Consider the following 16,237-nt stretch of genomic DNA (forward strand, 5'->3'; position numbering starts at 1 on the left):
TATAATTAAGATAGACAAGAAGGATCTCTGACATGTAAGATATTCCATCATCCTGTTTTAAATTAATGGGATTAGTACTGTTTGAAAGTGGTTGACTGAATTTTAAAAACAAACGTCCATTGTGTTTCTGTGGAATGCTGTTGACAGTTTCTGAAACATGCTTTGGATTCCTGTCAAAATGGCTTGTGAGCAAGCTGCTTTAAAACAATACTTCATTGTTGAATTAATATAATAAAATCAGCATGATTGGCTAACCTTTAATCCTGGGACAGCAGCATGAGTTTTTATTACCTTAAGCTTTAGAATCAATACGTCTTTCTTCTTCCAAATTCTACTACAAATGAGATCCGATTTATGGTTAAATTCAATCATCTATCCTTGTTGGTCTTTTTATATTTAAATAACAGACAAATCTTACATTTCTGTTTAAGCCAAAATGAAGAAGGATCCTCCTTAGGTGCTGAGAGTTTTCAGTCCCAAATTGACTTCAAACTCTTCATATAAAACCCCCACATTTTTCATCCATTTTGACATGTTTCTGATTATGACTGGTCCCTTCCTACACCAGATTTTCTTTCTCACAGTTAAAAAACCCCCTATTTTTTAGAAGTGCTCTATTAAAATACACAGGCAATAGCTTACAAGCTGTTTTGATTAAAACTCGGAAATGAACTCGAATCACTCAGCTTCAAACATAGATGCTCTGTCATCCTTTGCAAATCACTTCTCTGCATTTTAGTCCTCTATCTGGAATATGGAAATGTTCTTCCTTTTTCCCACCTTTTGTCCATTTTCTGTATGTATTTCTCAAGCTCCCCAGGATAGAGATTATTACTTATCTGACAGCATCCTGCCAAACACAGGAGGTCCTGAGGAAAAGGGTAAATGATTCCAGACAATATTACACTAATGCTGCAACACTGCTTTTGCTACTGGAACTAGTGTATTAAGAGCAAACAGCTCAGCATTTTACTGTAAATGTATTCTTAATGCATGGATACATACCATAGAACATATGGGTACATACTACAGAAAACAACTAGCATTAATAAATTTCTCTTCACATTAGTCAAGAAAACACACTTGTTAGCAAAGTTTCCTCTGCAGTAAGTTCTTTGTGGTGACAGTTCCAGTAATGTTTAATATTTTAGGGTCCAATTTTCTAAGTCAGGAGCAGCAGGGATTGCTCAAACTGAAAAAAATTCATTCCCTAATAATCCAATTGGTTAAATACCCAGAAAGTTCATCCGGTTCAGCATCAGCCCTTTGGACACCAGGCATTCCAGCAACTGGAACAAAGAAAGTCAGGTCTCTAATCCTCAAATTGTGACTAATTTAAAACACTGCACAGTTGTGTACCATTCATACCTCCGAGAACAGCACCCTTCTCTCTATCTCTTTTGAGCTCAAGAGTGAGGAAGGAGGAAAGACAGACCTAATTACTTTTTCAAAATTTAAAAAAAATAACTTTAAATGGGACACACAAAGTAGCTAATTTAATCCTACGGACCCTTAACCACCCTTCTTTCTGCCTCTCTGCAACACAAGCTACCTCATGAAAAAGAATAAGAGGGGAGACAGATTTCTCATGTTGACACTTGCATGAAAGGTTTGCCATTTCTACAGATTTCCTGCTTCCTAACTACAACAAAAAGAGTTACTAGGTTCCCCTGTTTCCCCACAATATTTCTCTCAGATAAAATTGATTCAATTCCATGCCAAAAAAAAAAAGAAATTAGGTGTCTGAATTACATCAGTTTCTACTATTTTCTTTTACTCACTGTTGCAGTGTTTCAAAGCCCTGTTCCTTGTACAGCAGCTCTTGCTTCATCTGAGAGAGTTCCCTCTTCAGCTTCTTAACCTTGTGTGTTAAATCAAAGCAAGAGTTAGAAAATTCCTCTTGTTAAATGGTGTAACACATGGCTTTGAACAATTACTGTATGCTCTACATCAGATAAGAGAAAAAGAGTAAATTGCTCTACTGACACACATTAAAAAAAAAAAAAAGGATCTGTTCTCTTCCTGATGTCTATGGGCAACATGCTTTAGTATTAAAGGGACACAAGCAGATTAAATCACATTCCTTATTTGTATTGATACCACACTGTGTTATTAAACCTGAGAGAACTTTAACAAGTAATTTACTTCTCACTTGTTAAGCATGCATTCCAAGTGTCCTACAGGGACATGCCTGTTTACTTTTAGGCTTATTATATTTTCACTTTTTCATTCCTGGAAGTTCTCAAGTCATTTGCACTGTAAAAGACAGTGTAAAAGACTCTTCTTTTCCCCTATGAACCATCCTTTCTTATACAGCTTTCCATACACTGGATCACTAAATATATAATTTACACTCATTGAGTTCAAAGACAACAATCACTAAACACATATGGATCACAAATATACATGTCTATTTAATAGAAATATCCTTGGAAAAACATTCTCTACTTTCCCTAAATTTGTATGGTCAATTGCTTCTTAATCTTAATATTGCTATTTCAGATGTCAGCAAATATGAGTACATTACAAAATATTTATGAATCAAGATTGAATAAAAAAAATCCTCCATTTAATTTTTAATGCCATATTTTCCAAATGTTTGAAATAAAATTTCTGGAGTACCCGAAAAGGAACGCACTTAAACACAAATGAATTATCAGCATACACATAGAGACAAATGTCTCCTTGAAGTGCGGAGTACCAGATTTTGGTATTCATACAGCTATATCTGGCTTGTTTGTACCACACACGTTAGCCAGATATTGTTTCACTTCCTAATTTTCCAATCATTAGGGTGAAAAAAAGGAAAAGCTGAAAGACCTCTGCTGTCACCTACCAACGAAAAATTCTTACTTGTTTTTATAAAGTCCTCAGATATCTAACTCTTTTTAAAAATTTATTATATTAAGAATTTAGACCACTTTAACTGAAATTAACTTCAAAATATGTCTCCAAAATGTTTTGTATCCAAATCCCGATAGAATTCCTACTTGCTGATATTCTTCAAATTAAAAGAAGAAAAAAAAAGTGAGATTCCCAACATGCCAGGCAACTAAAAGTACTGAGCACCAGCAGCTGCTGAAGCTTTCCAAGAGACTTAAAATTCTTTAAATTTCTAAAATAACTAGTGATTAGCACAGCCTTCATACAGGTTTATGAATGATACTTAGGCATTCAAGTTTGTAGTTTCTGGCTAATGAACTTTCTGTGACAGAAATAGAATGTTTTTAATCTCCATTTTCTCCAAAGCAAAATCTGTTCTCTGGATGAGGGGTAAGGTTCAGGCTTTTGGAAACTATCATACTAGTTGCTTTACTTGACAGAAAACTGTTTTTATTTTGACTATACTATACACAATCTCTCTAAGTACACATTCAGTGCTCTTTAACTATTTCTTCCTTGACTATACTGAAAACCCCAAGAGTAATCTCTCAAGTGTTCTGATCAAGGTAAAGGGAAATGTTCCAGGTAAAGTGATGTGTAAAACATGAAACAACTATGAATTTTTCTGAAAAATACAGGAAAGTTATTTCTTTTAAAATCAGAAATGTGAATTTACAGTAATAGCAGAAGGCACACTTGATTTCAACTTAGAGGACTGGATCTCTCAGAAACCATTACATTTTCCTCAGGAACATCTTCTGAGTGTTCTCTGCTGCACTTCATCATCATTTCATTATCAAGAAATGTGAGTTGGGTGCATTATCCTAGAAGGATGTGACCTACATCATAATATAGAATGTGTTTACTGCATCATACCTGCATTAAACTATTTTTAGTCTCATTGTCTTCACCTTCAAAACTTTCATATAATTCCTGGTTTTTCACAGCTCTTCACTTGTTTTAACATTCATCCCCTTCCTACTGCTTCTGCACGTCATCCTCAGTCACCTAACAGGTCTCTCGCTTCCTCCTTCTAAATGCATCTTCAAGCAGGCTCCTGTGCTAAGCCCCTTCTATTCCCAGCACTTGAGTACTAATGGAACAACACGACCACCCTGCCCCTGCCCCCACCACCCCTTATTATTTTATAAAGGTGCCTTCCCTACTTGCTTGCTGCATATGACTAAAACTCACTGTGATCACATATGCTTTGTGCTGTTTGAGTTATCTTAATGATTACTAATTAAGAACCCGAATGGGCCCACTCAAAGTCCACTGTAGGATCAGATCCTTCAGTTTTAATCTGGTGAGAAAGATCTTTCTTCTCCTTATTTCATTTAATAGCTATCTGATTTCTGTCATATTTTCTCCACAACCTATTGCACAATAAGCAATTCATGTATCCAGAAGGCTCCATATTGTGCATGGGCATATTATGCACAGTTAACAAGGAAAAGGCCAAAGGCCAACTCAGAACTTCCTTGAATGCTGAGTTTCCCCCCTCCAGTCACCACTAACCTGATGATACCAGTAAGTCCCAGATACTGTGAGAGAGAGAAACTGGTTTAGTACAACTGACCCAATAGTTCACTAAACAATGTGCAAATTCTAAGTAACTGGCTAGCAGCTTACTAATGACTAACTTTGTTTCTCATTAAGTCCACGCATGCATATACTGCAAAATGCCCAAAGGTGGCATATTAGCAAGCATCCTCAAACATTCAAATAAGGGTAAACTATGATAACAGCCATACCTCTCTTGCCATCTTCCATGAAAACCACTTTCCAGCCCTAGCATCACAGGGCTCCACTTTTTCTTATATCAATTTTCATATCCAGTGGCTTTGGATGGATGACAACACACTTTACGCTGATACAGATATTCTTGGACTGCACCCTTCTAAACTCTGCAGACAAGATTCAGGTCACCTATTTTAGCCACATATGCAGGACTTTGCAACGCCAATAAATCAGGTGTTGGGAACCAGCAGGATATTAGACTCCTTGACTCCAAGAAACAATGAAGAGAGGAAAGCACCTCCAAAAAACATTACTGTGATTAACACATCTGACTCTCTCCTTGGTGAGCAAATTGTAGATCTGCAGTCAATGGTAATGGGAAAAAGTGAGCACAGGACCATGTCTGAATTTTCCCCTCTGACCTGTAGGTGACTATATTTAAATTTGGTCATGTGTTGTGTTCTTCACCAACATTGTTAATTTCCCAAATATACTAGTGATTGCCTTGCCAAAGGAAACATCTGTTACTGCTGCACTCATTTTAGAAATAAGTTATCACCTTGTCTCTTCTTTCTTGTTCCTTACTGCTGTTGATTCTTCCTACTAAATTTACAAAATCTTTCCTCCCACCTCCTCCAGCATTAAAACAAGTTCCCTCACTAGCCACCATCCCTTCTCCTTAAAGGATAAGGGACTACAAATTGAGTTTGTTAAGGAGAAACAGGTGTTCAGTAGGCAGGAGGGCAACATCCAGACACCGGTTTTACAGTAAATTGCATCCCTGATTTATACTGGGTTTTAAAATTTTAATGAACTATTCTACATTTCCTTTTAAACATTAATTGTTTAGATTCCTAATCACAACTCTCATTCTAGGTGAAGGAGAATGTTACTCTCTGAGGCTTCTATGAGTGCTGCTCTGTGTAGAAACCAGGAGGGGGCAATGGAAGAGCTGAGTAAATGCTGTTCCTTGTGCTGCTTCTGCTCCCCCAGTCTGTATTTCAGGCCACATCGAAGAGATATGCTGTGAGGTGCTGTCTTTTTAACCTGGTTTGATTTAATGGTTTTTAAATGGTTTGATTTAACTTTTTTCATTATTAACTACAGAAAGTCTAAGATATCCATAGAGCATTATATGCCGTAGCTGAAATAAATGAACTCCCTATATATATATTTTAAATGTCTTCCACATAATTTCCTCCTTATTCAAGATAAATTCACTAGAGACTAAACTGTGAATGAAAGTTCTTTACAGTCTGTTAGTGAGCATACCAAACACAGTTGACCAAATAATGGATTTGTGTTCATTAGCAATTTCAACATGCAGACACAAACTTTCATCCTTGATCTGAATTGTTACATTTTGACAAAACAGAGAGAGGTTTCACAATATTATTGAAAAGTGTTTTTCTAACCAGCAGAAACTTCTGAGACAGCTCATGTAGCTTATGATGCATTTCTAACAGAAGAAAGGTTGTGTAAAAAGTCATCTAGCTGCAGCTCACCTTGGCTATTACGTTTCTATTTTTACTATTTGTTTTAGAAACAAAAGCATATAACTGAAAATAGTTATGAGATTTACTTAAACCCACATCTACTCAGAATATCTGTCAAAGGTTCCCCAAAATGCGTTACTTGAAAGTACCAGGGAGAGCTTTAAAAATTAATTAAAACCTCTGAATGGTATCTAGTTAGTATATTAGGAAGTTTCAGTACCAGGGTACAAGATACAACTGCTAGTTCAAGTTATGCTTATTCTATAGTTATAAACTTTGCAGAGAGAACCCAAATGAATATGAGTTAAGTACTCTCACCCTTAATCTTGTAGTGGAGATTTCAGCCTTCAGAATGTCAGGGTCATACTTTGTGCTTGATGAGGAGCCTGAAAACACTTTTTTTAAAAAGACAGAAAAAAAAAAAAGACAAATATTTATGTACTTTTAAATCACTAATTGGTCCCTTCCTGGATGAATCCACATTGATCAAAAACTACAATTTGCAGAAAAACATATAATACTTTTTTAAAAAAGCCTTTCTAGAGTAGTCAGCATTGCAGCATGGCAATAATTAATGAATAATCAAAATTTTCCTCTTACTTCCCCTACTACTGTATGACATTTCTTCTCATTTACTTATCCCAGGATCCTAAAGTAGCATCTAATTCTCCCTGGCTTTCTATCCTGTGTGCCATCTTGTGATCACTTCCTTCCTGAAAGTTGTAATTTCTAAGGAGATCTCTGGAAAGCATATTTATTCAGAAGCCTGGTACTCAGTTCTTCAGCAGATGTACGTGCTACTCTTACCACACTATCTACTTCTAAGAGAGCTGTTTGGCCAATAACAGGCCTCTGACAGTGCTTTACTGTGTGCTGATTCCTTGCCCAACACTGTGATGTGTATCTCTGCTTCACCCCTGGTCACAGCACACAGGCTACAGAATTATTGTCTGGTCTCCTTATAAATCAGTAACAAATTCCTTTCTTGGTCTATCACAGACACCTGTCAACACAGTAGGATCATTTCAGTATGCAGACATGAAGGCGAGAGATCCTATTTACCTTGAACCTAGATCTAGCAGAATTTTGTCCTGACAAACTGCGTGACAAAACAGATTTCAGAGCCAACTGTTCTAAATCATGGCTCAAAGGAGTTCAATTGTACCAGAGAGAAGAGGGTTCTTGCCAGCAGAATACCTTTCTATTAAATAAATAAATAATGCAGGGATGCTATCTCTAAAAAGCCAGAGTACAAGGTGTTCATAGCAAACCTTTAAAACTCATCCTAAAGAGAAACAGGATCCCCTGCAAGGCACAGATCAAAGGAGTTACATTGTACTCTAAACCGTACTTACAGCTTGTACGAGAGCTTGACTTTTCTTTGTAGGCACCATTCAACCGTACATACTCATCCAGTGCAAGTGCTAGTCTCTGTTCTTTCACCTGGTACAGTTCCTTCTGAGTACTGAGAGCATCCTGGGCTATCATAAGATAATCTTTTAACATTCTCTCTTGTTCTTGACGCCATTGTTTCCTGGGATCTTCTATTTGTGTTGTTTCTTTATAGGAATAAAATAAAGGATTTAAAGAGACCTCTGCTGAAACCTATTGACAACTAAAATTGCTTCTTTGTTGTAATCCACAGTTAGAGTTTGGCTATTGAGCAGGTGCTTGACTTTGTCTGCCACAACAGTGTGTGTAAGAAACAGTACTTAAGGGATCAGTTACAAAATTAGAATGTAAGGTACAATAGGCAAATGCTTATGTAGATCATTCCCGTGTCTTCGATTTTGAATAAGTAACATCCTAAAACTCAAAAAATATTTTTTTTTGCATCAGAGTATTTGGAAATAATGGGATCAACAAAGCCTTTCAATGACATCTTAAAATTTAATGCATTTCTGTACAAAAATTAAAATCAATCTTCGCTAATAAAGTTTTTCAACCCTCTTCCTTCCCACTTCATTAATTTTTACAGCCATACGTTATGCATGATTTTAGTGGTTATCTCTCTCCTTTCACTCTACAAAAACAATTTTATTTTTCCCCCTATAACTGAACCAATAGATCATTAACTCTCCAGATCATCTCACTTAACTCTATCCCTACTCCTTCTAGACATCTGATCCAATACACAACTTCCTTTTACGGTCAATAGACAAGAGAGGGTTGCCCTCAGAGGGTACTTTACTCCATCAAAGACACGTATCCAAGATATTTGGGACCAAACTGGTTTTTTGAGGTGTCTCCTTTTCACTGACTAGTCAGGTAATATAAATGAGTAGGCTGGAACAGGCCTTTAATTCATGACAGGTTTCAGGTCGAGCATTTTAACTCCAGCAACCACACAGAAGACAGACTTGCGTAAGATATGTAGACAAGAGGATCAGACATACATAGCGGTATATATTAAGAAGGTATATGATAGGATCAACATAACTGCAGGTTTTAAGATTTTATTTTAATGTAAACATACGAAAAGGATGAATTGTGGTTGAATGTTCAACCTTATCTCCCTGACTTAGTTCAGCACTTTTTGAAGTTGCCTTTAAAAGCTGTACTAAGTACAAAAACATTCTCATAAGACATAGCCATGAAAAGTTTGAAATCTAAATGCAAATGTGCACCTAACTTCCTAGGTCACATACTGTAAATCTGCAGAGATCTGCAGAGATCTTCAGAGATAAAAACTAACATTCAGTACCAAAGTATTTAAGTGCAAAGTATTTACTTCAGAATTTTTCTGCAAAAAGTAGGAGGGATGTTTATTCTCTGGGTTAGATTTCTACCACTTTAGTTCTTCGAGTTGCTTTACTGTGGAAACCAATGCAGGGCGGTGGGGAGGGGGGAAGGGAACAAGTGGCTGAAGACATGGAGAGGAAAAAGAACTGCAGTAGAATCAATATGATTGCTCCAAACTGTAGCTGAAGTGCACTCTTGGGTGAAGGGACTCTTTCAACTCCATATATGAGAACAGGTTTTGTAACAGTGAAAGCTGATAAGGGCAGGTTCTGGTTAATAACAATTTCCAATACTAACTACCAGTTTTTAAAAAGCCTTTTCTCTTGATAATATCACGTAAACAAAAAGACATGCAAAGAAAAGCAGCATTTTGTAAAACTAACCCTGTAGAATTCTAAACTGACAATATCTATGGAACTACTGATGCTTTTAAAATACACAAACACCCTCCGTCTATCATTTATAAATGTGACCTATCTACCTGGGAAAGCCATTTCTTAGATGTGCACAGTGGATGCACAGAGAGTATAAACCACGTAAATCCAAGTGTGGTGCATAAAAGATTAAAGAAGAGAAGCTTTATACACAGTTGGTTTTTCAGTAACCCTAACAGGAACACTCTCTCCAAAAAACTAACTATAGCTACAGACACACATACACACAGATCCATGTTTATAGCCACCTGCTCTTTTACACAAAGATATTGGGCACACAAAGAAGCAAATCAATACCTTTTCTCTCCTAAATGGGCAACACATGTTCCTATCTGTGCCCACTTATTGTTGTTGTGCTTTAACACACTCCACATTCACAGTTATTTACACAAGATAAGAAGTGCTGGTTTCCAGAGTTGTCCTTTTTTGTGAAGCAGGATGAAGAGCATGAAGCAGGATTCTCATGGGTCAATGATCAAATACGATAAATGCAGTTATGGTGGTTTTTTAGAAGAATGTAATGATGTGATTGTGTTTTAAGAGTGCAACCAGCAGCCACCGAATAATCTTACAAGATTGGAAGGTCTCATCTTCGAGCATGTTGTAGGTAATTGCTTTGTAGGTTTTAAGTGAGGATTGCTCAACATGCAGCCCAAAGACCAAATGTAGCCTGCAGAGTTCTAAAATGTGGCCTACAGATGCCCTGTCCTTGCAACTGCAAGAGAAGGACAAAGCTGATCAACAACAGATTATTTTGTATTGCTGACAAATACAATCCAACACTTTCTTTTTGCCTCCTCAAGCTGCAAGCACAAAACAATACTATGATTATATATGAGCTTTTATGCTGATATATATAGAACTTTTATACTGATAGTCATAAATGAGTTAAAGGTGACCCTGCATTTTAAAAATTGCGCACTGTAACTTCAGCATTCCAAGGTTTGGGTATTTGCCTGTGTAGGTACATTGACTGGTCAAATTACTCTCAGCCGATTCTATCTACATATTTTATTCCGGAACAAACACTCAGTTGTGAAAACACATCATTATGCAAAAAGCAAAGCAGTGTGTAATGACTATCCAGAACTGTTACTCAACTTTTACCAAACAGAGAAGACTCTGAATATTTTTCATTGTACCCAAAAAAGCATATCACTTGTTTAGCAAGTTGTTCATGTATGTGTGTGTGTGTATATATATATATATATATATATATACTTCTCAGTCATCTCCATTTTAATCAGTAGGTTTACCCCGCAGAGCAAAAAAAACTCCAAAGACAGAACTATGGACAATATTTCTGGTACTGCAGTGCTGCATTTTGAAAAGTATGTTCATTTGAGCACATGGACCTTCCAGGAGCCAACAATTTCTTTTTAAAAGCAGGGTTCTTTCAAAACCAAATATTTATACTTCTCAGAGTAAAGCCTCAGAAAGATAAGGATTTTTTTCCCTGGACAAGAATGTTTCAAGCACCTGCTGTTAAGGTCAAACTTGTACACACAAGAATATTATTGGGATAGTTAACATGCAAGTCATTGAGGGAGCGGCTCGCTGAACATTCAGAAATGAGTTGTGAAGCCCTTCATGCTTAAACCAAAGTGAGATTTAAATCACAAAGAACATCCAAACTTTTTCCTACCCTTATTATTCAACAGCTGATGTAAAATAAACTAGGGAGATCTCATTCCTTTTATAAGGCAGATAAATGTTTCCACTGGTGACTGCAACAGGATGCCTTATAACCTTGTCAGCGGCACATACAAATCACGCAGCAGGTTGCTAGCTACATGGATGGGAAGATGTTATTTCTGCACATCAGGTGAGGAGTAAGCACTGGTAATGAACAGTAGATAGAGCTGTAGAGTTGCATCTGTTCTAGAAAATGTAAACTGGACTTCAATCCTTAGCAGTGGAGAATGACAAATCATCCCCTTTGGCAGGGAACCTCCAAAACTTTCTACAGAAACACAGGTATGAACTAAAGGAATCTACTTCAAATGGATCTTTAAACAACTAAGAGTTGTACATCAGGCCCTATGAAGACAACCACTTTGATTAAAAAAAAAATGGTATAAAACAACTTCCTCTGTCCAACCACAATGCAAAAATAATGATCCATAGTAACAGAATGAGAAGGTGGTCGTGAGCGTAATATTCAGGTTACACGTTCCTAATTTGCACTGGTTTGTGTAATCGTTTGGCAAAGCCACTTGCAAAGCAAAATTACTCAATTCTATTAAGAGATCTTAGTTTAAAACCAATTAATTTAACTTGAAACAAATTACTGCAAGTGCATAGTTAATAAATTTATGAAAAAATAATAAACAAGCAATTTATTTCCTCCTATTTTTAAAGAACTGAATGACTACCCAGATTAGGGGGGAAATTCTGTGGTCTCGCCCAGCGGAACTGCACAAACGGCAGGATGGTAACGCTCCACCCAAGAATATTATTGTGCAGTGAAATGATCATAGCCCTGTAACACAGAAGAGGAAGCTGTGCTGGCTTTAATCATACTGCTATTCATGAAATGCACTCTGCTTGGGTCACTGCCAGATAGGTTTCATGCACTTAAACTCAGCAAAAAAGCTGGCCCAAACAATAATTCAAAATCAAAATGCCAGGACTGACTTTCTGCCTTGAAAGTTTTGTTTATTCTTTTGGCTGGAGTGTGCTTCAAGGGCAGCAATGTTATGCATGCTCTGTGTAATTATACACAGGATATATATTATACATGGAATACAGGCGATAGTAAGGCACGTCAATGTTTTTAAATGAGATATTTTCATACGTTATGTTCCTGTCTACTATCAAGCAGCTCTGCCAAAATTTTACAGTCTACTTGAACAGAAGGAAACTATTACCTTATCAGCAGTAGATCTTATTTCCATAAAATACGAAATTAAAATCCCACTAGAAAATCCCACAGGAAAGGGAATGGCTCCTTGGCACCCTACTGTGAGACATGAGAGAATTGAACATTTTACTACAGGATTAACAATATGTGGAAGCAATAGTTTCCAACATCTCCCCTTGCCAAAATAATAGCACTGACTGGGTCTAGAACAACCCACATGTAAATAATGTTCAGCTAGACACATTGCATTTAGGCAACACAGAGAATAAGTAGTCTCAAGCAATCGAACGTGGAAAAACAAAAGCCATATATGCTAAATTGCTACTTGAGGAGGACAAATACACAGCAAGAGGAGACAAAAATCATTACATACTTTTCACTCTGAAGAGAGAACTCTCATCCGTTTAAACACATGCCCATACTATTCCAGTTTGTAAATGTTGCAGAATCATCATCTCCAAAGAGAGGCTATTCCAAGGGAAACTAACTGACCTGGCAAGAAATGAGGACCAGAGACCTAAGATCTCTAGAAAGGAGAGCAAAGGGGAGTTGCACGCCACAGCTGGAGCTGTGCAATAGCTCTCCTTTTTGGTAGTGATGGTTTCCGCCATATCATCAACATTACACATTCACAAGTTCTCTTTTACACAGTCTCTGGTGCTAACTCAATCCAGTGCAAAACCTGTTTTATGTACTAAACCCACTCAAACACTAACTGGCACCAGAAGATAACACAAAAGCAGATGCATCACGTTCTGGCAGGTTAAGTGAGTTGTGATATGCTACCAAAGGTCCAATGAGCCAGTATAAAGGAAGAACTACACAGCTGGGGCAATAATATTTTTTTCTGGCAGCAGTAAGCCTACTTACAGATCCACTGGATTCTTAAATATGGATCTACTCATCAGTACCATGCACCTTCTTCCTCATATACTAGAAAATTTCACTTACAGGAAAATTTCCAAACCTGGAAACCAGAACTACCAGACAAGAGGCAGCAAAACTGCAGTGGTTAAGTCCTGAAAAGAGGGTACTTCTAACTGACGAAGAACTACTGCATGTCACAGCTGAGCTAGATACCCTGCGTCAGGGTGGCAATTTCTCTGCCTGAAAGAGTAACTGATGAAAAGATAACTCCATTACACCTGACATCTCTGATTATCTTGCATAATAATTGCAGGACTACTCCTTCCAACCAAACAGAACCCCACCTTCAAGAGAATAAGACAGGCCTCAAAACCGTAAACCCAACAACTGACTACATTCAGGATCCCTTCTCACTGGAGCCTCTCCTGAACCCAGCAGCTGAAGAAAGTACACAAGTTAAATCCATACCGGTTTTTCAACAGCACCCAATACCTCTGCTGTACATTCTGCTCCACAGAGGTGGTTTGAGAAGGAGGAGATACCTGGAAATCAGCTTACTGCATGCTGAGAGCAAGCCCCCAGAAAAGGGCTGCAGGCCAGCCAAACTAGGGCCAGGCACAGCAAAGGAGAATCAGGATTTCAATGGTATCTTGCACAAAAATGTTTGCAGATGGCACAAGAAAAACCAAAACCAATCCTTCCACATATCATATCAGAGGAAAAATGGTGTCTGATACTATCACAGGATAATATGACTTAGCTTAGTGGTGGGTGGTGAAAGCAGTTTTATCAACAACATTACATAATCACTATGGATATGTTTATTCTACAAGTATATCCCACATTATTTGATAAACAAACTGGCTTTCAAATCTCCAGTACTTTTGCATGCAAACCAAAACTACATTTAGGGAAAAAAAGTGCAAATATTACTACATTGTACTTCAACTGGCATAACAAATATTGCAGGCAATTGAGAGGCAAGTCTTAATGTTTAGCAAAGAAGCAAATGCACTAGCAGTAGTTTCAGGGAGAATAACTAAGTGTTACTAGACTGCCTAAAGGAATGTACTTTATTGTTTACATAGCAAATGCTTTCTGAATGCTTTTTTTTTCTTATTCCTTTTTCCCCCCGCTTTTAAAAATACTTACAAAAGTAAAGAGAGACATGGATGAAAATTAGGTTATTTAGAGTATGTTCAAAATTGACGTCTCTACAGTTTGTTTCCTGCATTAAACTTTCATCCCAAAAAAAGGAATCCTCTCTTCCAGATACCTTCTTCACTTCTCCATAAAATAATTCTGGGTTTGAATTTGAGCAAAGAGAGAAAATGAGAACTTTTTCCAGCTATACTGTGTAAGTATGATCAGATTTGCAAGAAAGATTTATTCAAAGACTTTTACTATCAGATTCCTCGAGATATCAGGTAACGTATGCTTATATATTTCAGAGTAAAATGCTGTAGAAACTCTGACCATCTTTTTCTACATTATCAAGAAAGTAGGTAATATTCTACTGCTAAGGTTAGCAGAACTAAGACATTAGAAAAGATGCAAGTATGATCTTCACATAAATGCCAGCAGGTAAAATCATCTTTAATTCAGAGCCTTCATTGCTTGAGCCCCCCTTCTGTAGCCAGCATGCACCAGATTACTCTAATCCCTTCTTATAGCCAGGGCACAGAGAAGACACTTACCTACAAATAAGATTCAAGATAAGATATCCTGCACTTGAGTTTCCACCATGTGTGTTTGCTGACAATAGTCTTCATAATTGTTTGCATGTCACCTTCTGCTCAGAAGATGGTGGTAGGTTGTGGGAACAAACAGTGCACAATTATGATCATGATACATGACTCTCTCAAGCTACTGGTAATTGCAGACTCATGGTGGGATTTTCAGATTTCTTCCTTTTCTGAAAATACAGTCTGGCATACTTTCATAGATGCAGATGTATTAGAGTCCCAGGCTGGAGCAGAGAAAAATCAGTCCATCCACAAAAGTCCCTGTGTTAGATAAACCACTTGCACAGTAATAAACTAGTATGAAAACCTTTAAGATTACAACAAGAAATAAAATACCTGTAGTTAAAATATTGTGCTGTAAGTATCAAACAGTGTAGGTAAATAGTTAGGCTTTGAAATTTTAAGAAGGACACCAAGTGAGCAAAGAGGAACCTTTGATGAATTCTATTCTTGAGCTAAGCAGATACAAACCCCTTTGGTTTTTTTTCTTTTAGCATCTCTGACTCAATTTTCTTTTTCTCTGTGGATGAACAGTGATGGAAAGCTGTTTCTGGAAAGGTACATTCATGCTTCCAAAGGGGACAATTAAAACTAAGTAGGGAGGAGCTGCAGAAGCAGAGAAGGTAGTTGTCCAACTCTGTTTTGAAAAAAAGTGCTGGGGAAGAAGGCAGGGAGAAAAAACATCATATTGAATACAAAGTACAGAATGGCAAAAAGAAAGCAAAAAGGTCTGAAACTGTACTAGGCTGAGAAGAGCTATTCCTTCCTATCATCATCTTTCAAATACCATCACTCAACTTCTTTCTGCTACCTTTGCCACCAAACATTACTAACAGGAGAGTACCTGTTTTATAGGTTAACTAGATCGATGTAATGCAGAAAACACCACTTGCCTTGTTGTTCCTGAGACTGAAGATAGGAACTGCAAGTAAAGAGGGTAAGTTATTTAGGAACACATAGGCTGCTGAAGGCAAAGCAGAATCCAGTCCAGGATTCTCTTAGACTATTCATGTCAAGCCAGAAGTAGAAGTTTCCCTTTCTTGCTCCTATTACCTCCACAGCTCTTCATCTAAACACACACCATGTAATGATCCAGATAGAAAACCTGAGCAGCTGGGGGAAGGAAGAAGAGGTGGACAACAACTCGGACCTCAGGAAGCAGAGCGCTTCCCCATTGTCTCTGTTTACTACATATCCTCACACTGACACAATGTGGGGGCAGGAACCAGAGCAAGCAATGACTGCTACTTCAGCTGCCACCATCACCAGAGAAGTGCACCTGGAAATCATAGCTTCAGAGTCAAAACTGCTTCCTGAAAAGTCTGCACAGAGCATGGAACAAATGAAAGTTCAAGGATGTAATTTCAAAGAACATGTAACCACTGCTACTATGAAAAGTAGCTGTCCTCCATTTCTTCCACTTGACTGTTCTTTCATATCCCCGGGTCACCTTCCCCTTCTTGCTTG

At 37.5% G+C, this 16,237-nt stretch overlaps 1 protein-coding gene across 1 annotated transcript in view; it reads right to left on the reverse strand.

Moving 5' to 3' along the window:
- WWC2 (WW and C2 domain containing 2) overlaps window positions 1-16,237 on the reverse strand; it is a 101,769-nt gene that overhangs the window by 46,058 nt on the left and 39,474 nt on the right. Inside the window, exons 3-5 of the mRNA XM_027635890.1 lie at window positions 7,475-7,678; window positions 6,438-6,514; window positions 1,782-1,861 (exon numbers count right to left, since the gene is read on the reverse strand). Coding sequence (XP_027491691.1) covers window positions 1,782-1,861; window positions 6,438-6,514; window positions 7,475-7,678 — 361 coding nt within the window. The remainder of the gene's footprint in view (window positions 1-1,781; window positions 1,862-6,437; window positions 6,515-7,474; window positions 7,679-16,237) is intronic.

Source organism: Corapipo altera, unplaced genomic scaffold (assembly GCF_003945725.1).
Source record: "Corapipo altera isolate COAL_440 unplaced genomic scaffold, ASM394572v1 22b, whole genome shotgun sequence".
Lineage (NCBI taxonomy): Eukaryota > Metazoa > Chordata > Aves > Passeriformes > Pipridae > Corapipo > Corapipo altera.